This window comes from Suncus etruscus, chromosome 18 (assembly GCF_024139225.1).
Source record: "Suncus etruscus isolate mSunEtr1 chromosome 18, mSunEtr1.pri.cur, whole genome shotgun sequence".
Lineage (NCBI taxonomy): Eukaryota > Metazoa > Chordata > Mammalia > Eulipotyphla > Soricidae > Suncus > Suncus etruscus.
The window spans coordinates 10,437,554-10,461,513 of NC_064865.1; the positions used below are offsets into that span (position 1 = coordinate 10,437,554).

General features: G+C 46.2%; 1 protein-coding gene across 1 annotated transcript in view; it reads left to right on the forward strand.

Moving 5' to 3' along the window:
* Nucleotides 1–11,973: 11,973 nt before the first annotated feature.
* The window catches only part of TRAM2 (translocation associated membrane protein 2), an 82,541-nt gene continuing 70,554 nt past the window's right edge, over nucleotides 11,974–23,960 (forward strand). The window contains exon 1 of the mRNA XM_049765517.1: nucleotides 11,974–12,093. Coding sequence (XP_049621474.1) covers nucleotides 11,974–12,093 — 120 coding nt within the window. The remainder of the gene's footprint in view (nucleotides 12,094–23,960) is intronic.

A 23,960-nucleotide genomic window follows, 5' to 3' on the forward strand; every position in this document is an offset into this window, starting at 1 on the left:
TGCAGTACCTGGATTTACAATATTTTTAATCATACATGCTATAAAGTAATAACTATAAGAGCAGAGCCAGGAGTAACCCCTGAACACCACTGAGTGTGGTTCAAAACCCCCCAAATTGAAATAATAATAATTATAAAAAAAAACATACTAAGTTGGTGGGAGCCGGAGCAATAGTATTCTGGCAGGGCATTTGCCTTTCACGTGTCCAACATGAGATGGACACTGGTTCGATCCTAGCATTGCATATGGTCCCTTGAGCCTGCCAGGGGTGATTTCTGAGCACAGAGCCAGGAGTAACCCCTGAGCACCACTGGGTGTGACCCAAAAACAAAACAAAACAAACAAACCAAAAAAAAAACCACAAAAACCTAAGTTGAAATTTTGATGTTACTAAAACTTAACAGAAACTCAATTCTCAATAATTGTTGAGGCTTTAAATTAATATATTTGTGAGGGAGAAAAGTATTTTTGGGGGACACACCCTGTGACACTCAGGGGTTACTCCTGGCTGTGTGCTCAGAAATGGCTCCTGGTTTGGGGACCATATGGGATGCGGAGGATCAAACCGTGGTCCATCCTGGTTCAGCCACGTGTAAGGCAAAAGCCCTACCGCTGAGCCATCACTATAGCCCCAGGAGAAAAGTAATTTTACCATTAGTTTGGAATTATTATGTTTATCATTTTAATGCCAATTTTTAGGCCATTTTATTAATTTTTTTACAATCCTGAAAATGAGATTTATAGGAGTTGCAAATATAGTTTAGAAAATCCTCATAAATCTTTTACACTTAGCTTTTATAACAATCACACATTTAATCTATACTCAGAGCATAGCATTAGTGCTATATTTTTTATTAACCAAACTACAAACTTTTTTGGACTTCTGCAGCACTTCGGTTAATGTCCTTTTTATTTTTCAGAGATCAATCTAGTCTTCCACATTGCTTTTATAGATTTATCACAGTCTAAATTTTTTTCATCATGCAATCTTGACTCCAGAACTCATTCCCTCACCCCTTGCCCTTGCTCCTTGAACTGATTTTATCCAACTGATGTGAAATTGGAGATAAGAAGATCTAATGATTGTGATATCCTATTCTTTGATGAAAGATGGAGTTTAGACTGCTATAAAATGATGTAGTGGGTAGAGGAGAGTGGAGAGCAAACACAGTATGTAGGGCTTTTGCTTTGCATGTGGCTGCTCTGGGTTGGATTTGAGGTACCCCAGATAGTCTCCCAAAACAGAAGTGATATCAGAGTGCTGAATTAAGAATAGCTGTATTCCTCAAACCAAAATAAAGTAAAATAAAACTCCAGTTGCTTAAGTGGAGGTCCTTAGTCACTCTTTTTTCTTTAACTTGATTGATTGATTGATTGGTTGATTGGTTGGTTGGTTGGTTTTGGGCCAGCCACACCTAGCAGCACTCGGGTTACTCCTGGCTCTGTGCTCAGAAATCACCCCTGACAGGCTGGGGGACCACATGGGATGCCGGGAATTGAACCGAGTCCATCGAGGCTGGTCCTGGACAAGGCAAATGCCCTACCACAAGCCTTGCCTGGGAGCCAAAACACTGTATATCTTATAAGGCGAAGAGAAAAAACTACAGTGTAAAATTTCTTGGAGGCCGATGGGGAATCACAGTGCAGATAATTTTGAGTGCCAGTTCCAAAAAAATGCTCCCACTTTTTTGGCCATTGGAATATTTATGATTCTCAACTCTAGCATTTTCAAAACCATAAAATTTTTTTCAAAATCATAAAAAAAAATTTATGATTCGCAACCAGGATTTTCAAAGATAGCTGACACTCTTCTCATCTCCTCAGATGTTTTTCAGGTCATATTTCTTTCACTCACCCAGCCAATGATGGGTTTAGGATGGGGGATGTAATACATTTCTTTTTTTGGGGGGGCACACCCAGCCATGCTCAGGGGTTACTCCTGGTTGTCTGCTCAGAAATAGCTCCTGGCAGGCATGGGGGACCATAGGGACACCGGGATTTGAACCAACCACCTTTGGTCCTGGATCGGCTGCTTGCAAGGCAAACGCCACTGTGCTATCTCTCCGGGCCCGATGTAATATATTTCTGACCAACAAGGCCTGGGACCAGAATGGGGTTTAATGGAAAACCTTTTTCACTCCCAAAAATGCCCCTTCTCTTGTTTGAGTTGTCTGTCCGTATGGAGGTAGTGGTCTTAAAGCTCTATCTCACCACTACCTTGTTGTACCCATGATGAACAAGCACGAGCACAGAGCTCTGAAGTAAGACAGTGACACTCAGTCTTCATGAATTACCTTCCCTTAAAAAGGAATACATGTAGGATTTCTCCTAATGTGAGGGGGCTTTCTTCCCTTCCTTGAGGATAGTGGTCACCTTTGCACTGGCCACAGCAACTTACTCTCCATTCATTCAGGCAATATTTGACAAGAACACTCCATGTAGACTCCTGAACTTGGAGCTGTTGAAAGATGAGGTAAACTGATTGACTTTCTGTTCTGAGAGTTCACATCAACCAAAGTGGGTAAATCTTTTTTTTTTTGAAATATATTTTTTATTTAAGTAACATGATGATAGTTGGGTTACAGTCATAACCAGAACACCCCCCCTTCACCAGAGTAACATTACCCCCTCCCCCCTTCCCATCGCCTGCCTGTATTCGAGACAGGCATTCTACTTCAGTTACTTTTTGTTTGTTTGTTTGTTTGCTTTTTTGGTCACACCGGGCAGTGCTCAGGGGTTACTCCTGGCTGTCTGCTCAGAAATAGCTCCTGGCAGGCACGGGGGACCATATGGGACACCGGGATTCGAACCAACCACCTTAGGTCCTGGATCGGCTGCTTGCAAGGCAAACGCCGCTGTGCTATCTCTCCGGGCCCAGTTATTTGTTTTTAAGTTCAGTAAGTTGTAGTTTTTTTTCCTTAAAGGATAAGAGTAAAAAAATATAGTAAAGGTGTAATAGTGTTTGCCGTTGTTTGCATAGGTCCAGAAAAATGGGGAAAATGAAAAAAAATCCTTGACCTGATTACAAAAAGGTCTCACCCCAGAAGTTTATTGTCATAAGACCGACTCTAGGTTCCAGGCATACCAGTTTGTCCAACCTGAGTCATTCTCTGTGGTCCAGGTGAAACTTTTTTCACACTTTAGCTATTGTTGGTATTGTTATATTTAACGACTCTGGATTCTGTGCATTTCTTTCATCGATGTCAGGCTGATGTGGAGCATCCTCTAGTTTCAGCACACCATTAAATGAGGAGCGATCTGCCCTGCATGCAGACTGTTGCTGAGTCGTCTGGGTGTTGGGAGCACTCTTTGGAGTAAGTCAATGCCAAAGCAGTGGTAGGTCTTCCCTGGTAGAAGCTTGGATCCTGGTAATGTTATAGACAATTGTGGTTGTTTCCATAGATGGTATCCATTGTTCAGATGTGTGTGGGCGATACCCATTCTTCTGAGGCCTAAGCCAAATCATTATGCCAATGTTCAGGGTAAAAGGCCTAATTACATTACCAAATTTGTGTTCCCATCTCTATTAGATAAGAACCTGTTTGGATATGTATTATTTTCCCATTTTAATGTGCCTATGCAAAAGAGAAGCAATGCCACAGATATTGTTGGTGCTTCTGGGGGCCGACGAATAAAGTCCAACATTCCCCGTAACTTGGTTCAAATATGAAATCTATACAGAGATACTCTTCTACCAGTATTGCTTATAAAACATATCTCACAGGGGGAAAATCAAACAATCAAATAACAAATCCAGTGAGCAAAATTGTCACTATATGAGGCTGTTCGAAAAGAGTTATAGATGTTAAGGGTAAACTGGTTGACTTTCTGTTCTGAGAGTTCACATCAACCAAAGTGGGTAAATCTTAAGAAAACTACACTGTCAACAGAACAATCTGCCACATGAGAGAAAAGAAAGAGAAGAGAGAGAGGGAGAGAGGGAGAGAGAGAGAGAGAGAGAGAGAGAGAGAGAGAGAGAGAGAGAGAGAGAGAGAGAGAGAGAGAGAGAGAGAGATCTGCTTTTCAATGCATCCAGATTTGTGAAGGAAGAATGCTACACTCTTGATTTCTTGATCTCGGTCTTTTTATTTGTTTTTGCTTCAGTAGAACCCAGGTCCTCTCATATGCAAGGCATGAATTCTATTCCTGAACCACATGCCTGACTATGCTATTTTACCATTTTAGGCAAAGGGACAGGGAATAAGGGCCTTGTAAAGGGAACACAGACAAAAACATCAGAAACCAAACATTTTGTGGAAAGCATCTGCCTGGAATCTGTAAGCCCCCGGGTTCAATCATCAGCATCCCATAGACCTTTCCACTCCTGTGCCTGCCCCAACATCACTGGACCAACTTCACTGGAACTGCCTCGCCAGGCTCCAATGTTCAACTGTTAGGTTTGTACCACTGAGTCAAGCATGGCTGAAGTAACCCCTGACCTCCTAGATTACTACTTGGGGTAAACCCTATTAAAATTTAGAAAAAAAAAAAAAAAACTCTTGGTCCAGCGTCACTCCTAGAGGGGCAGAGTGAGATTATGCCCTCTTGTCAGGACCATGCTTTGCAATGCCCAGACAGTCTGGTGTGGTCCAGCAAAGAGGATCCTAGGTTGACCTCCTGGTCTGAGTCCTGGACCCACTGCTCACTAATTATGTGATTCTTTGGCCATTCATGTGTCTCAGAACAGCAACAAGGGGTTGGTAATAACTATCTTGCCTTCCCCAAAGGGGAAGTGTAAATACAGTATATAAGTGAGAGGCCCTTATTTCTGCAACCTCCAGACGGAACCATGTATTTGTCCATCTTGAGGCTTTGCCCAGCTCGGAGTTCTCTTCCTTCCTCTTGACATTGACTCCTTAATTTCATTCATGATCTCTCATACTTCTAGCATTTTCAGTATCTATATCCTATTAGTTTTCTGTCTCCAAATACCACCAATCTCAAAAGGGAAACAAAAGATCCCTTTTTCCTTTTGATTCTCTCCAACAACACCTATTTGTAATTTTCTCAGCAAACTTCTTCAAAGAATATCTTACTTTCTCACCTCCCTTCCACTCAGTTAATAGTGGCGGAACAATGGGCTTTCAGTAGCTATCAGAGCTGCCTCTAGAGATTTCTTACTTTTCTCCTCCCTGATTTACCCTACCCTTGCAAAAAGCCTTTGTGGTTTCCTCCACCCCACCCTTTCCTTTTCCTCTTCCTCCCTCCTCATGTTGGGATTCCCTAGGATTCTGCTGACCTTGGATTTTTTCTCACCCATACACTCTTCTGGGAACACTTGTCTAACCTCACAACAACAGCCCTGCTGCAAATAATATCTCTCATTCTGATTTTCTTTCCTAAGTACAATCCTGAACTTTACCTGCCAAGCATATAGACATATATATGTATACACACATACACACAAACAAACACAAACATTCACAACTGCTTACAGAGCTTATTAAGGTATAGTTACTGATGCTCCAGCTCTCAGGGCATCCCTAGTATTGTATGAGTGTTGGATTAACTGGGTTCCACCCTATTCAGAAGCCATTGAGAGCCAGGCATGATTTCTGGGATTTCAAACACACTGTGCTCCAGCTATTTGACTTATCTCCTAGTCCCAGTCTGTTGTTAGAGAGAGATCGCTCAGGAATAGGAAAGGCCATTTTCATTCAGGCAGAGCAGTGCCAGAAAAACTATTTGAGAAACCATTTTAATTGGTAAGGAAATAATCATGTTTCAATGAATGTCATTGTGATAAGTATGAAAGGAAGATGAATTATTTCAGATATCTTAAAGCTTTATTAGTTGGGTTTGAGGAGTACTTTAATGTAAGAGGAACAAGATTTAGAGGATAGACAATGGGTAAGACCACTTAATAAACAGGGATCAGAGAGAGTTCAAAGGGCAGAGCACATGCCTTCTAAGTGCAGAGTTCTGGGCTGGTCCCACTGTACCACTAGTACTCCCCTCCTTATACACACAAATAAAACATAAAATGACAGACTAAGTTATACTTAAAAACTTGCTATTCTCTCCTATTGTTTATAGAATAAAGTGAAAGGGTTTTTTTTTTTTTTGTTGTTGTTGTTGTTAGTTTTTGGGTCATATCTAGTTATGCTCAGACCTTACTTCTAGCTCTGTGCTCAGAGATCTCTCCTGGCTATACTCAGGAACCATATGCAGTGATGGGGATTAAACTGAGACAAACGTATCATTAGAATTCAGTGTAATGCTGATAACTCTTAAGAGCAGTGTTAGTTATATAAACTGTGAGAGTAAAGAAAAATAACTTGATTCTCTTTGAGGTTTAGAGATGTAGATATATGGACTCAGTTTTCACTACAAAGAATTTACTAATAGAAAATATGAGAGCTGGAGCAGATGTCCCATATGCAAAGGGCATGCCTTAATTGCTATATTATTTCACTGGCCCGCTCCCACATTTGTTTTAGTTTTTTTTTTTTTTTTTCTTCAGAAGAGGGCACACTCAGCAGAATCAGCATTCAATCCTGGAGGGCTCAGGCAACCATATGGAGTGCTAGAGATCAAACCCATGCTTGAACCTGAGTCAGCCATGAGAAAGACAAGTAGCTTACCCACTGCTGCTATTGCTACAGGCCCAAATACAACTTTGGGGGTTTGATTTTGGTTTTGGGGTCACATCTGGCAATGCTCAGGGGCTACTCTTGGCTCTACTCTCAGAAATTATTTTTGGTGGATTTGGGGAACCATATGGAATGGCGGGAGTTGAACCTGTGTTGGCCACATGCAAGGCAAACACTCGAAGACACTGTACTATCTCTTCAACTCCAGCTCCCATATTTCCTATCAGTAAATTCCTTGTAATAAAAGCTGAGTCCATATATCTTCATCTCTCAACCTCAGAGAGAATCAAGTTATTTTTTCTTTAGTCTCACAGTTTATATAATTAGTATTGCTCTTAAGAGTTACCACCATCACACTGAATTCTAATGATTTTTTTGTCCTTGAAAATAGTGTGGATTCTATGGACTAGAGATATAGTACAGGGGTTAAGGTGCTTAATTACCTTGTGTTTGACTGACTTTGGTTCCATCTCTAATACTGATATAGTTCCCCTCTCTGCATCCCCCCCCCCCAGTATAAATAACCAAAAATAAATTTCCACAAAAAATCATAACATTTTCTTTAGGTAATATAAAATACCTCTTGTTTCATAGTAAATGATACCAAGGTTTATTGGTTTCAAAATGTATTATCTCACAGTTGCTGCGAGCCAGAACTTGGAAATGCTTTGCCTGGCTAGTGTTGGCTTAGACTCTGGTGAGGTTGTAGTCATGAAGTCAGCTGGAGCTACAGTCATCTGGTGGCTTGACTGGGATGTTTCCAAGGTGGCATGCACACAAGACTGGCAAGTTGGTGCTAGTTGTTGGCAAAAGGCCCTAATTCCATGTCTTGTGGATCTCCCCATATGGCTGCTTGAGTATCCTCACAACATGGCTGGCTGGCTGCCCCTAGAGCAAGTACTCTAAGAAAAAAAAACGAGAAAATCAAAATGCCGGGGCCGGGCGGTGGCGCTGGAGGTAAGGTGCCTGCCTTGCCTTCGCTAGCCTAGGACGGACCGCGGTTCGATCCCCCGGTGTCCCATATGGTCCCCCAAGAAGCCAGGAGCAACTTCTGAGCGCATAGCCAGGAGTAACCCCTGAGCGGCACAGGGTGTGGCCCAAAAAACAAAAAAAAAAAAAAAAAAAAAAAAGAAAATCAAAATGCCTCTTAGGACAGAGTCTTGAAAGTCAGTCTTACATCTTTTTTTATTTTTTTTTATTTTACTATTAGAAGCAAACCACAAAGCCAAGACAGGGACGGAGAGATAATTGACACCTCTTGAAGGGAAGAGATTCAACGAAATTGAGGACATCTTAAAACCAAGCATTGTAGAACTAGTAGTACAGTGGGTTGGTGCTTGCCTTGCATGCAGTCAACTTGAGTTCAGTCCTCCCGCACACCATACGGTACTCCAAGTCCCACCATGAGTGATCCGTGAGCACAGGATATACCTTGAGCACTACTAGATGTGACCCCCAAATCAAAATAAAATAAAGCCATCACATAAGGGATTGCCATATTATCTGTCTCCAAAAACAAGTAGTTTCTAGCACTTCATAGGGACTAAAAAAGTGTTGTAGTTTTTTTTTTGGTTTGTTTTTGGTTTTTGGGCCATACCCGGCGATGCTCAGGGGTTACTCCTGGCTGTCTGCTCAGAAATAGCTCCTGGAAGGCACGGGGGACCATATGGGACACCGGGATTCGAACCAACCACCTTTGGTCCTGGATCGGCTGCTTGCGAGGCAAACGCCACTGTGCTATCTCTCCGGGCCCAAAAAAGTGTTTTTAATAGAGAGTGGACTTTAAAATAATGCCACGGTAGGAGGTGGACATTGTTGGGTTGGTAGAGTCTCATGTAAGAACTGGTGTAGTTTTATTCTTTTTTAGAGCTGCATAGTATTCCATTCTGTCTACAAATATCACGAATTATTGATCCTTTTGATCATATTTGAGCATTTGAATGGTTCATGCAATTTGCAGCAACATGGATGGAACTAGAGAATATTATGCTGACTTATTATATGACACCCAGATATTAACCCAAAACAAAAGCATTCCCTCATCTTCCTCTTTCCCCTAAGCCTCTTCCTTTGATATGTAAAAGCCCACTTGGATCACTCAACCCTGCCCCACCCCAATGAATTTTGTTCTGGGAGAATAAAGAAAGAGGAGTTTGGCTTGGCAATAGGAGAGACACTATGAGGAAGAAGCCACCAACTCCATGACTCTCCTAACTGGCTTGACTTATTAATCCTTCGTGGCTACCCTACCTGCATGAGACCTGTCCATTTGGGGGTAGAAAAAAGGCATGTGGGATGATCTCACAACCCTGTAGGATTTATTTTGCACTTACTGAAGTTAGTCAGAAATAGATACAGAATAATTTCTCGCATATGTGGTACTTAAAGGTACACAGCAAGGCAGCAAAAACAAAGAGGTCACTGATAAACATGATTGAGTTGGTGGAGTGGATTAAAGGGGGAGACACTTAGATTCTTGGGGAAGGGAAATGGGTGCACTGATGATGGGTGTGGCATTGGAATTATGCGCATGAGAAACAAGCATTAACAGTACTGTTAACCATGTAATCTCAATAATAATTGGCAGAGCTTCATGTCACTGGATGAAAGGTCAGAAAAAGATCCATTTGGAGTTAAAGATAATTTTAAAAATTAGGCCTTTAAGTAACTGCTGTAATGGTTAAAGTAGGTGTTTAGTACTTCCTTTACAGGTTTCCAGGTAATTATAAAACCATGCATTTAAGAACCCTCTAATTGCTCAATTATATTTGAAAACAGCAGGAGTTTACAGCTGTATGAACTATGTAAACCATCTTTTCAATTTCTATTTAAAAATACTTATTTTTTTATTTTTAGCCATAGTCAGTGATGCCCAGGATTTACTCCTGGCTATACACTCAGGAATCAGCCCTACTACATCACTTCTGGAGAGGCTAGAGGGACATATAGGATGCGGAGGATTGAACTCAAGTGCCTTACCAGTTGTACTATTGCTAGACTCCCCCCACACACAAAGAAAACATTTTTACTCAGCAGCGTTGACCTAATAATATTAGAAGGGATTGGGCCTTGTATAAGTTCTTTGTTTTTTTTTTATTTTTGCATCTCTTGAAAATGACCTGCAGGAATAATTTTTATTATTTCTCCTCCTCCTCCTCTTCCTAGTCTCCTCTTCATCCTCCTCCCCCTTCCTTTTTTTCCCTCTTCCTCCTTCTTCTTTTATATATATATTTATATATTATATATAATCTTTATTTAAGCACCATGATTACAAGCATGATTGTAGTTGGGTTTCAGTCATAATTTTTTTTGGTTTTTGGTTTGGGGGCCACACTCAACAGTGATCAGGGCTTATTCTTGGCTCTGTGCTCAGGGGTCACTTTAGGGGGATCATATGGTGGACTGGATAGAATCCAGGTGGGCCTCCTGCAAGGCAAGCGTCTACCCACTGGACCTGACAGGGAACTTCCAAGATTTCCTAGTAGTCTCTTTTCCAGGATACAGTTTCCTGCAGCCCCTCCGGTTTTCAGTTGTTTCTATTTTTTTTTCTCTTTAATATAGAAATCAGACTTGATCAGTGAGGCATGCAACACTAATTTCCAACAGCGCTAGGATCACTGTACTATTTGACAGTGCAAAAAAGGGCTCCCATCCATCCGCCCCCATCACGTGGCAATACCAGCGGCCCCAGGATAAGCTAGCTTTTCTTCTTTCTTTTCTTTCTCTTTCTCTTATCTTTCTTTCTTTCTTTCTTTCTTTCTTTCTTCTCTCTTTCTTTCTTTCTTTCTTTCTTCTTTCTTTCTTTTCTTTCTTTTTTCTTTTCTTTCTTTCTTTCTTTCTCTCTCTTTCATTCATTCTTTCTTCTTTCTTCCTTCCTTTCTTTCTTTCTTTCTTTCTTTCTTTCTTTCTTTCTCTTTCTTTCTTTCTCTTTCCTTCCTTCCTTCCTTCCTTCCTTCCTGTCTTTCTTTCTTTCTTTCTTTCTTTCTTTCTTTCTTTCTTTCTTTCTTTCTTTCTTTCTTTCTTTCTTCCTCTATTTCTTTTCTTTCCTCTTTTTCTTTTCTTTCTTTTTTCTTTCTTCTTTCTCTTCTTTCTTCCTTCTCTTCTTTCTTCCTCTATTCTTTTTCTTTCCTCTATCTTTCTTTCTTTCTTTCTTTCTTTCTTTCCTTTTCTTTCTTTTTCCTTTCTTCTTTTTTGGTTTTCAGTTTTTGTATTTTATTTCTTATAATAATTTTTATTGTGACCAAAGTGAATTATAAATCGTTCACAGTAATCTTTTAGGGGCAGAGTGACATTGAATCCTTTGGATGTTTCTGCAGATGCCTGGGGAAAAGCAAAGCAAAACAAAAAAACCCACTTGATCATGGACCCAGGGCGCGGTGACCGGCCCGGAGGCCCCCCTGCAGCTCAGCTCCCCGCCCACCCGCCAGGGAACTCGCCACGCAAAGCCCGCAAAGCCGGGCCCACTTCCTGTCTGGGCTCGGCCGGGCGCCCGCACCCCCAACCCGGGCGGCCTACTCCGTCCATCCACGCAGGCGGCGGCGGCGGCGGCGCGAGGGTTAAACGCGAGGGGCGTGGCCGAGAACCCTCGGGGGAGGGGAGGAGGGGCAGACCCGGGGCGTGGCCAGCGAAAGAAGAGGGCGTGTCCTTGAACGAAAAGGGGGCGTGGCCTCAAAGTTGAGAGCTGGACCGGCGGCGGGGCGTGGCTGTCGGAGGAATGAGGCGGGGCGTCAAATCTACGCAGGGCCGCGGGAGAAGGATCGACGGGGCGTGGCCTGAGAAGAAAGGGGGCGTGGCATCGTAGTTGTGGGGCGGGGCAGCTGACAGGGTCGTGGCCTGGCCGGCGGAGGAAGGGGGCGTGGCCTCAAAGCTGAACGCTAGGCCGGAGGGAGGGCGAGCGGCGGGGGGCGTGGCTAGAGAAGGAAAAGGGCGGCGGGGGCGTGGCTAGAGAAGGAAAGGGGCGTGGCCTCTAAGCTGGACGGTGGGCAAAGCCGGATGATGCTGGGCGTGGCCTGGGCGTGGTTGTGCGCTGCGTCGGACCGGGGAGCGGTCAGAGGGGGCGTGGCCTTCGGAGGAAGAGGGCGTGGCCGTGGCCTGGAAGTTGTCGGGCGCTGGGCTTGGGGCGTGGCTGGCCGAGACAGGGGGCGTGGCCGGCGGAGGGAGAGGGCGTGGCCTTCGGGGCGAGGGCGTGGCCTGGAAGTTGCTGGGCGCTGGGCCGGCGGGCAGGCGGGCGGTCGGGCGGGCGGGCTGCGCTGCTCTGCGCTGCGCTGCTGCGGGCGCTGGCCGGGCGGCGAGTGGGCTCGGAGGTCGGGCGCGAGCGGGGCGGGGGCGGCTTGGGGCCCGGCCGTCCGTCCGTCCGTCCTGGGCCTGCGCGCCCGCTGCCATGGCGTTCCGCCGGCGCACCAAAAGTTACCCGCTCTTCAGCCACGAGTTCGTGCTGCACAACCACGCGGACATCGGCTTCTGCCTGGTGCTCTGCGTCCTCGTCGGGCTCATGTTCGAGGTGAGCGACGTCGGGGGCTCGTCGCGCCCCTGTGTGTGTGCATGTGTGTGTGTGTCCCCCCCCCAGGGGACGTGGCCCGCACCCTGGCCCCCCGCCCGCCCCGCCCGCGGCCTCTTAGTCTTGTCTTTTAGCTGTTGGTTTTGGGGTCCCACCCGGCAGCCCTCAGGGGTTCCTCCTGGCTCTGCGCTCAGAAATCGCTCCTGGCAGGCTCCAGGGGGGGAACCCCATGGGATGGCGGGATTCGAACCACCGACCTTCTGCATGCGAGGCAAGCTATCTCTCTGCCCCCCTCTTCTGCATGCGAGGCAAACTCTCTCTCTGCCCCCCTCTTACTCTTTCTCTCAGTCGGTCCTCGACACCAACTCCCAGCCCCAGCCGGGCCTGGATGCCTTGCCTGTGAAGGTCTCCATCCATCCATCCATCCATCCATCTATCCCGCAGTGCATCTGCTGGCCTCGAACCCGTGTCTCCAGCGCTGCCACCCTGGCCCACCCACCCGCCCAGTGCTTTTGCCTCCTTTTCAGACCCTCACAGCCCCTTCCGAACGCTGTGACTCCTCTCTCTGAGTTTGTCCACCTGGAACAACCGAGATCACTTTGCTTTTCCTCCTCCCGCCACCGGATTTACCGTGTTGGTTTTTTATTGTTTTTTTGTCTTTCTTTTGCACCCTGTGCTCAGGAAAAAGTGCTCTTGCGGCCCTGGTCCCACCTCCTCAGTACCCCTTGCGTGTCGTTTTGTTCTATTCCCCTTTCAAATGATTCCCTCCTCCCCAAGATCAGAGTTTATATTCTCATTATCACACTTTTCCATCCATCTGTCTGTAGTATGCGCCGTGCTTCTTTTTCTGTTCATGGTACCATGAGAGACTCGATGACTTCTGCTCGTAGGGGGATCTCAGTTTTGAGGAAGGGAAGCTGAGGATGGGGTCCAACCTGCGCAGCTGTTTAGGTTCCCATGAGAGAGAGAGAGAGAGAGAGAGAGAGAGAGAGAGAGAGAGAGAGAGAGAGAGAGAGAGATCAACACAAAGACAGGCAGGCACAGAGACAGAGAGAGACAGAGAGACAGAGAGAGACAGAGAGAGAGATCAACACAAAGACAGGCAGGCACAGAGACAGAGAGAGACAGAGAAAGAGACAGATAGGACACAGACAAACAGAGAGACAGACAGACACACACAGGCAGAGACACAGAAAGACAAACTGAAGGAGAGAGACAGACAGACACGGAGACAGAGACAAAGAGAGAGACAGACAGAAATAGAGACAGAGACAGAGAAAGAGACAGACAGGACACAGACATACAGAGAGACAGACAGACACACAGAGGCAGAGAGAGAGCGAGAGAGAGAGAGACAGAGACAGAGAAAGAGAGAGAGAGAGAGACAGAGAGACAGAGAGAGACAGAGACAGAGATCAACACAAAGACAGGCAGGCACAGAGACAGAGAGAGACAGAGAAAGAGACAGATAGGACACAGACAAACAGAGAAACAGACAGACACACACAGGCAGAGACACAGAAAGACAAACTGAAGGAGAGAGACAGACAGACACGGAGACAGAGACAAAGAGAGAGACAGACAGAAATAGAGACAGAGACAGAGAAAGAGACAGACCGGACACAGACACACAGAGAGACAGATAGACACACAGAGGCAGAGAGAGAGAGAGACAGAGAGAAAGGAGAGAGAAAGGAGAGAGAGAAAGGAGAGAGGAGAGAGAGAGAGAGAAAGAGAGAGAAAGAGAGAGAGAGAGAGAGAGGAGAGAGAGAGAGAGAGAGATAGATGGAGAGAGAGAGAGAGAGATGAGAGAGAGAGAGAGAGAGAGTAAAAGTACGGCCTCTGGGGTGAGAATCCAAAAGGGCCCAGAAGGAACTTCGTCTTCCCCTTTGAGCAAGAAGACCCTGAACGAGTTACCAGTGGGAAGAACTGGGCTATGTCAGGTCTGGGATGCACAACCATCTAGGGGCCTGCTGGGGTCACTTATCTGTGTTCTTAGGGATGGGTGAGGAAGCTGTAACCATTTAGGCCTAGTTGCAGAGAGGCTTCTTGCTCCTCTAGTGGGCCTCTCTCTTTGGGGTCCCTCACCAAAAGGATCAAGAGTCCTATATGCCTTTAGACTGCGATCTGCAGGGTCCGTGGGAAATAAAACCAAGACTGGGACTCGAGTCCGGCCTCCAGTGTTTGGTAGTTAGGATTCCCTTGATTCTGGCCTCCCTAGCCTCCTTGCCTCCTTCCCTACCGTCTCTCTGGATCATGGGATATCTGGGGGGCAATTCATTGTAGCCTCAGGCCCCGCCATTGGCAAAGACTTTTGAAAAGCTCATCTTCTCTCCTAGTTTAGCTCAAAGTTGAATGGAGATCATGCAAGCACCACAGAGGCAAAGACAGATTCTACAAAGGTGAAACCCAAGTCGCTTGCTTCTGAAGCCCTGATAACTCTCCATCTAAGAGTAATTGTCATGTTAGAGAAGGGCAGAATGTATGCAGCCAATGCTCTCCATGTCTGTTTGCTCCCCTCTGTGTCACCAGTGTTTAGAGGGTGTGGTTGGAAAAACACATGTGATGGCTCTAGACCTCATAGCCACATGCTCTGGAGTTAACAAGGTCTTTTGCAAAGTCTTATGGTTCCGTGGTCCTTGGGTGTGGAATTTGTTCAGTTTTGTGATTACCTGCTTTTATATTTCCTCTCCAACAGCTGCCTGGGGTTGGAGCTTGGTCCTTCCTTCCCTCTTTGCCTCTGATTTAATGGAAGGTCTCTCTCTTTAAAGCCGCCATGCTGCAGGTATTGGAAAGTGCTAGAAGCCTTCCTGCCAGGCTGTAAGAGAAAAGAAAGGCCCTAGGTGAGGCAGCAAAGCAGCAACCAAAAAGTCATTATCTTTACTTTTCTCCTTCTTGGAACTTAGCCTGGAGGTACGGCTTGGTTGAAATGCCTGCAGTCTGCTTCCGTTCAAGAGCAGTACCTGGGCATATATGCAAGTTGTCGCCTAACCTTAAAGATATATATGGAGGGGCAAGAGCGGTGGTGCAGCGGTAGGGCATTTGCCTTGCATGCGACTGACCTAGGATGGACTGTGGTTTTATCCCCCAGCATCCCATATAGTCCCCCAAACCAGGAGCGATTTCCAGGAGTAACCCCTGAATGCCACTGGGTGTGGCTCAAAACCAAAAAAAAAAAAAAAAAGATGTATATGTAGAAGTGTGGAGGGTCTGTGGTGGCTTGGGAGTAAGAGGCCTACTCCTCAGAGCCTTATGAAGGGGGTGTGTCCTGCCATGGCACCGACCCCTAATTCTCTATGGAGGCAGGTGTGTTTGAGGAGCTACCTGGAGCTCAGTTCTCCCTGCTAAAGAGGAGAAAAATCTGTTTGTTATTTCTAGAGAGCTCAGAGAAATACCATAAGGTCATCTTCGTGTTAGGAGTGAAGACTGTGTAGGATGTCCTTGGTAATACTGAGTCTTCCAGGTGGGGTGTTCCTTTTTAGCTTGGGTTATAGACAGGGACCCCCGTGATGTGGCTGCATGTGGGCAGCTTAGCATTTCACATACATTTTCCTAGCTAGGAGAACTGAGGAGGCGGAAAGAGAAGCGGGGAGACAGGGAGAAGAACACATCAGTCTCTTGGGCTCTTAACTTGGATGGGGCTAGGATTTCTACATTTGGAGGCTGGCTGAGTCAGGAAAACTCAAATTCTAATTTCTTGCCACAAAAAAGTAACTCTCTTGGCTCCTCCTCCTCTTACCAAGGTTCTCTGCCCCTGAGTTGTTAAAGCCCCATGTCATCCTCACTGGCATCTTCCCCACCTTAGCTTTTACCAACTCACCAGCTTTAGAACTGCTCCCTTCTGCAGGACTCCAGGACTTAACTTCTGTCCTCTGGGGTTGATGAGTTCAGACTACTCCCCTTGGGCTCACTTCCTTCCACAGACTGGGGGTGTGTGCACCCCCCTCCCCATTTTGTTTTGGTGTGGAGCCCCACTCCAAAGCCGCCTCCTCCCAGTTCCAAAGCAGGAGGTTGGTTCTTGCCCCTGGACCCAGGTTTTCTTTCCATCTTGAAGGCTGTTTGGAATGGAGCTAGTCTGTGCAGCCACAGCACTTGGCTAAAAAATGTCAGGAATGCGGTGCTTTCTTTTCCCCTCCTTCCTTTCCAGCTTTCTCTTTCTTCACTCTGCTTTCCAGAGAGGGGATGCAAGGGGGAGTTTTTCCCAGTTTGGTCCTTCAGACCTATCTTGGGCGGAGTGGCCTGATAGCAGGGTATGAGGCCAGTCTGAGTGTATGAATGTGTGTGTGTGTGTGTGTGTGTGTGTGTGTGTGTGTGTGTGTGTGTGTGTGTGTGTGTGTTAGAGAGAGACATAGAGACAGAGAGAGACAGAGACAGAGACTGAGATTGAAAGCCGCCTTCCTCTTCTTCCTTTTTCCCTTAGCTTTCTAGGAGTGTCTCACTCCATGCCACGTTTCAAACTGAAACAGGCAGAGAAACAGGAAAAGGTTCTCTGGAGTGACCGAGGAAGAGAAAAAAGCATTAGCGTGAGAGGAAGTCGTTGACATGGCCACCTCCAGAATGTCATTTTAAGATTGAAACCTTATTTATTTGTTTGAAAGCTCATTTGCAGACTAGGCTGATTCCGCCAGCAAGGAAATGGTCTCTGTCGTTTTAGGCCCCGTCTAAAATATGAGCAGTTTTTGCTTAGTCTGTGATGCTGAGGGCTTAGTACCCTGAAGACTTTGGGTGTCTGGACTGACTTTTGCTGTCTTCAGTGGCTTTGGAGCAGATGTGGTCCATGTTTGCTGGAAGCTGCTTCCTTCTCGTACTCACCTGTTCGCATGCTGTGTTTGCAGCGGGAGCGTGGCATCTCCAGTCCCATGACTACATCGTACTAGGTGGCCCCAGTTCCTCTTAAACACAGCAGAGACAGCCAGTCTGGTCCCTTAATATTGGCATCCTCAAACAATTCTTTTTGATCAAGTTCAGAACAAGAGGTATGGAACTGGCACTGACTGATTTCTGGGGACATTTGTTTCCTCCTTAATTAACTTGGAGGAACTGGAATGATGGCTGCCAGCCTGTGCAGCTTCAAACTCTGCAATTCTTTTCTTCAGCCTCTGTCATCACCCAGTGGTTGATGTTTTTAGAGAAATCAGTCAGGAAAAGCTCTCTCAGCTGCCCCTTTTCTGGGCTTGGCTTTGCAACAGGATTTGCTCAGTAATTCAAACAACTGTGCAGATACTTGGAGCCCATTTTCCTCCCTCCAAAAGTAGCCCTGAGTGCTGGCCTGGTCACAGGACCTTGATGGTCTCCAGGGCCATGGAGGGAACTGTCACTGTTGGCTGTCCCTACACCCCTACAAGGGCTGGGTGTTCTCCATAGCAATATGGTCCCTCTCCCGGGTTCCTCTGCCTACCCACAGCTTCTCACCAAGGTAAGTCTGATATCTAGTAGATTAGAATAGGGGATGTGGGTGCCTGAGAGTCCTACTGCTGCCAATTGTGAGCTCTGTGACAGAGTGAAGACTTTGAGGGGCCAGGCTTCACAAGCTAAATAGGGTCCCTCTTTTTTTCTTGCCCACTCTGCATCTGAACCCTGTCTCCCTCTTTTCTTAGGGGCCACCTCTCAGGCTGCTCACAACAGAGCCTCAGTTCTGAGTGTTTGCAAGTAGCACGTGTTGCTATGGTGAAAACTTTCCCCCAGCGGGCATGCGCTCCTTTTTTTGATCTGCTGTTTCTTGAGCAGGGGCCCCAGAAATCCCTCTCGAGGCAGAGCCTGTGTGTCTCCTGTTCCCACCCCAATAAATGCCAAAGCCAGAGGGGTTGATCGGACCAGATTAGAGTTCCCCAGACTGCACAAGTGCTTTCTAATCAGCCAGAGTGCTCTTAGCTGGCTTCAGTGGGAACCTTTCTCGATAGGATCTCTTGGATCTCTTAACCTTTTCCGCCAGTGCTGTGTGTCTCTGGTATCCATTGGAACCTAATGACTTAAGAGAGGGGACAGGAAAAGAGATAGCAAAATTACTAAGGCAATCGCCAACTCTGGTTATGTGTAGGGTCCCTGGAGCCCCCTGACTGTGGGGCCAGGAGGGAATCCTGAACATTGCCAGGTGTGTTATAAAAACCAAAACCAGAAAAAGGAAAGAAAAAAAAAAAAAGAATAAACAGAGAAACTAGTAAATAGGCTCCTGACATAGCCCTTCCTACTCAGTTGCACTGATCTTTTATCCCATTGGTCTGTCCTTGCCCTTTGTTTCTGTCAGCTGTCTTAGACACCCTGAGGAGGCAGAGTCATGGATGGAACTTAAGTCTCTACTGGTCAGCTTTGGCGGGGGGTGGGGGGTGGGGTGGGGGGGGGGAGTTAGCTGTGTGGTAAAGAACTTTGCAAATCTTTCTTCTGATCAGTATAGGCCCCCTGGGGTTTCTCTGCTCTCAGTAGAAGAAAAAGAACCAGTCAGTCTTGGGCTAAGACAAGGTGGATGGCTATCCAACCTCTCCAGCCCCCTTTGCTGGAGTCTTCCTGGGAGGTGAGGGGAGGTGCGATGGTGTCTCTGCCTTTGCCACGTTGCTTCTTGACAGCTTCCCTCATTTGTCTTGAGGGGCTGGCAGTGCTTTCCATCTGTGAAATCCTTTCCTAGCCTCACCCTGTAATCCGGATGGTTTATGGGGCTTGTCATTCCCATCCCCAGCCTGGGCTTCTAGAGGAGAGACTTGGCCAGGGACCATCCCCTCCTTAGTCGAGCCAGCCAGCCAAGTGTCTGGCTTGCATTTAGAGCTCAGCCCTGGTGTATGTGAATTTGAATGGAGTGTGTCAGGAATGCAGCCACAGGCAGCTTTGTTTTTGCTTTGTCTGGGTGGAATCTGTTTATTACCTGGAAGCACTGTCTGCCCAAGTCAGGTCAGTCTTTCCACTAGAAGGCTTTTCTGCCTGCCATAGTCATGGGAATTTGCATCTTCATTGACACAAATCAAAGGTGTGTCTCACCTAGCAGTGGCCAAGGCTACAGGTAAAAAAGCCAGCAGTCTCTGCTCCAGTATATTCTGCATATAGGCCAACAGAAGCACAGGCACTCCATGGAATGCCAGAAGTACAGAAGCCTGGAAATGGATATATGTTCCTTGAGGGTTTTCTGCTCCCTTTCTATGGCAGCTGCTCCGTGCATGTGAGTGCTTGCTGTGGGCCTTGTTGAGCTCCGGGGAATGCTGATGAGTGAAGTGCAGTCCGTGTCCTCATCCAGGTCACCATGGGGGAACCTTAACCCTGAGAAACTATTTGTGGAGAGAAGGCAGGTCTTGAACTTGATCTGAGCAGCAGGTGCAGCTTGAGGCATGCAGACCTGAAGCCCATGCCGTCAGTAGAAAGGGATTTGTTGAATCCAGACCTCACACTCGGAGCGCAGGTTATCTGCGGTCAGAGGGCAAGCATGGTGTTCACTCCTCAGCGTCTTGGGATGGCACGGGTGGCGTTTGCTGGCATGTGATAGCTTTTGGAGTTTGCGTGCTGGCTTAAGGCAGCAGGTTCTTGTGTCCATTCTAGTATGGTTTCCAGGGTAAGGAGGAACTGTATCATTGAATGCTTGGCTACAGTTAGAACCATTTGCAAAGACTTTTTTTTCTTTTTTTCTTTTTTTCTTTTTTTTTTGTTTTGAGATTTTCTCTGGTTTAGTGTCACCTCCAGCAGTGCTTAACTGATCTTAGCTCTGTAGCATCCTCATTCCTGGCGGTGCAGAGAGGACCGTGTAGTATCAAGGATGGGCTCAGGGCCCGGAGAGATAGCACAATGGCATTTCCTTGCAAGCAGCCGATCCAGGACCAAAGGTGGTTGGTTCGAATCCTGGTGTCCCATATGGTCCCCTGTGCCTGCCAGGAGCTATTTGTGAGCAGACAGCCAGGAGTAACCCCTGAGCACCGCCGGGTGTGGCCCAAAAAAACCCAAAAAACCAAAAAAAAAAAAAAAAAAAAAAGGATGGGCTCTTACATGAAGAGATTATGGTGTAGCCCATTGAATTCTCTCTCTCCAGCCTGGTTTTCCAGATTTTCTTTTCTTTCTTTTTTCTTTCTTTTGGTGGTTATCGGGCCACACTTGGTATGGAACAGAAATAAATCCGGACTTATTTCTGGCTTTGTGTTCAGAAATTGCTCCTGAGGGGCTTGGAGGACCATGTGGGATGCTGGGAATCAAACCTGGGGTAGGCTGTGCAAAGTAAACACCCTATTTGCTGTATAATATCATGGTGTCCAACAAGGGGCCATGTGACTCTTTGTAAAGGTAAAGCTTTACTTTGTGAAGGTAAATCTAGTGAGTTCAGTAATACAAATACTCCAGTCCACGGTTTCCAGATTTATTTTTTTATAATAATTTGTATTTTGACCAAAGTGGATTACAAATCATTCACAGTAGTAGTTTAGGTACATAGTGACATTGAATCAGGGGCATTGCCACCACCAATGTTGTCCTCCCTCCACCCCTGTGGCCAGCATGCATCCCATAATGCCCTTCCTTTGCCCCCTCTCCCCTGGCTGCTAGTATAAGTGGACCTCTCTGTGTCTAGCTTTTTGTAGATTGGGTTTTGATTCTGTTGTCGTTGGCTTTGGATTTGGTGTTTATGATCATTTTTTATTTCTACTCAATGTTCATATGCCTGTTTGGTCTTGGTGCCTTCCATTATTTCCCTCTCAATTTGTGAGGCAGAACAAAATGGTTCAAGTTATGTGGTTTCCAGATTTTTAACAGCAAGCCCTAGTATGATCTATGTTTCTTTTGGATGTCACTGACACCTTGGAAGAGAAAGACTTCCTCTGAGTCTCTGGTGTTCTACCTTTGATGAGGGTTTCTTTATGTTTTTTTGGCTATGGGCTACACCCATTGTTGTTCAAGGGCTAAGTACCTGGAATTCACTTCCTGTGACGTAGGGGTTGGGGGAGGGACATCATGGGGTGGGTGCCTGGGTGCTTGATCTGGCATGCCAAGCATTTACTCTAGCCTTCTGTGCTAGCTTCCCAGGCCCTTGATAAGGATTTTTTTTTTTTTTCTGGTTTTGTTTTGTGTCAACATTTAGCTCTGCCCAGGGATCACTCCTGGTGTGCCCAGGAAACCATATGGGATTGTTGGGGATGAAACCTAGGTTGGCTGCCTGCAAGGCAATGCCTTACTCTATCTCTCCAGTTCCTGATGAGGATTCCTTAGTACTGTGTCCTAAATTTGCAAGGACAGAATCAGATTAATTTGATCAGTTTGCTCTTTTTTTTTTTTTTTTTTTTTTTATCTTTTGCAGAAGGTGTAGATACTATTTCTTTTTAAAATGGAATTTGGCCGGAGAGATAGCATGGAGCTAAGGCATTTGCCTTTCATGCAGGAGGTCATTGATTCGAATCCTGGCATCCCATATGGTCTCCCTAGCCTGCCAGGAGCAATTTCTGAGCATGGAGCCAGGAGTAACCCCTGAGCACTGCCAGATGTGACCCAAAACAAACAAACAAACAAACAAAATGGAATTTGAAGAAATTTTTGATGACCTACCCCTATTGTGAAGCTGTCTGATCTTGGGGGTAGGGAGCATGCCATCCACAGGGCTGAGAGAGGGCATGTTGTCATAAAAAGTGTCCCCTTGTTTACCCTGTAGTCTCCCAACCCCTTGCTTTGAGAAATCATGCTATGTATGTAGTGGACTACTGCTTACATACTCTGTTCTGTGTGCCCTGGTGTGGTGCTGGGGTCTCTGACCTGAAAGTCTGTGAAAATGGCAGGGGTAGAGGGCTAGAGAGGCCAAAAGTGAATTATCAGCACCTTCCCTGAAGGTTGGGAGCTGTCTGGGGGCTCTTGATCCCTCCAGCAGGCCTAGGATGAATAGCCATTTCTCCAGCCATTCCTGGAGTCTTGCAGGAAATGGCAGGGCCTGCCTCACAATGCCCCGTTTCCTGCTGAGAATTCCTCAGAACTCCAGCTTTGCAGACTCCATGTTTCTGGAGTCCAGAGGGTGGTTTGTAGCCTCACTTTGTTCAGGGTCAGCTTGTGACCCCTGTAGCCAAGACTCAACTAGCTGGGTTTTGTGACAGATGTTGGAAGTCGGATGTGTAGAAAGAAAATGAGAGGAGGGGGGAGGTTTGGGTAGGAGAGAGAAAGAAGGGAAGTTTGGGAGAGAGAGGAAGAAGGGAGGCTTGGGGGGGAGAGAGAAAAGAGAGAGGGGGGGAGAGATATTTGGGCCACACTTGGTTGTGCTCAGCGCTTACTCCTATTTCTGTGCTCAGTGATCACTTTCTGCTGTGTTCAGGGAACCATCTGGGATGCTGGCGATCAAACACTGGCCAGCTGCATGCAAGTGCCTTGCTGTCTTTTCAGTTCCCTCATTTTATTTTATTTTTTAAACTGCTGAGTGGCCTTAGGCTGAACATAAAGTGTGCCCAAGTATACCTCTTCCGTACTTCCAGATCTCAAAGTGTAAGAAAGGACCTGATGTGAGGTGGCAGGTGTAAGGGTGGGAATTGAGTCGGGGTGCAAAGGCTCTGGTGAGAAAAGTGGGTGCTAAGTGTGTTTTCCTCACCAGCCCCTTCATTCCTAGTGCCCTTTTAGCTCTATGGATGTATCGCACACACCACAAACCCCTTGGCTGTAGTTTAGTCTTCATGAACTAGTGGATGCAACTTCCCATCCTGGTTTCAGTTTTCATTCCATGCACTGCAGATTCTAACAGACTTGGGTAGATGCACAATACAGTAGAATTTAGCGGAACCAGTGGTGGGGGGAAGAAGGAAGTTTGTATATTAGAATGTAATATTAGGCTGGAGCAATAGCACAGTAGTAGGGCGTTTGCCTTGCACAGGGCTGATCCAGGACAAACCTCAGTTCGATCCCCTGGCAGCCCATATGGTCCCCCAAGCCAGGATCGATTTCTGAGTGCATAACCAGGAGTAACCCCTGAGCGTCACTGGGTGTGGCCCAAAAACTAAAAAAAAAAAAAATATTGACTTGAGACTCCTGACTTGGGGTCTATCCTACCACTGGCTTCCCCTGTGACCTCTCCAGAGCTCATTGGGAACTGAGGAAGAGGAGGAGGTCAACGCACTGGGCAGATTGGCCTATGCTTATGCCTCAGCTCTGGATGTGGTCAGGGCAGAGTGTTTTTATGTGCAGTAATAGGGGTTCCTCTCACATTTACACTCATCTCTGACTCATCTATTTTTTCTCAGAATTGTTTTCTGAATAGGGGGAATGCAGTTTCTGAATACTGATCTGCCTCAGCTCTCCCTTTCCCTACCCCATATTTGCCCCTATCCCCCTCCAGCATTTTTTTGGATATATTTCTTTTTATTTAACCAACTTTATTACATACATGATTGTATTTGGGTTTCAGTCATGTAAAGAACACCACCCATCACCAGTGCAACATTCCCGTCACCAATGTCCCAACTCTCCCTCCTCCCCACCCAACCCCCGCCTGTACTCTAGACAGGCCTTCTATTCCCCTCCAGCATTTTTAAGGCTTTTCCTAAACGGTTAATACTTCTCGTCCCATTGTATCCCAGAGGCCTCTTCAGCTTCTCTGACCAAATGGCAGACTTGCTTCCGTAAAATTATGAGGCTGAATCAAAAGCTTCTGAAGTTTGGTTCAAGTGGGCAGCTCCATTACATTTAGGCTTCAAATCAGCCTAAGTTTTGACTCAAATCAAAGTAGCCTGCACCTGTGTCCTCGGCTTCAGTCGCTCCCGTTCCAGGTAAATTCATTAAAATGAAATGGAAAAAGCAATTTCATAATCCTGTCAGCTACATCTCAAGGGCTCAGTCACAACGCGCAAGAACCTTTCAATCCCTGTGGAGCATTCTGTGGGATAGCACTTTAGGGGAGCATATTGCTTGCCAGACCTTGGATTTTTGTTTTTGGAGCCATAGAC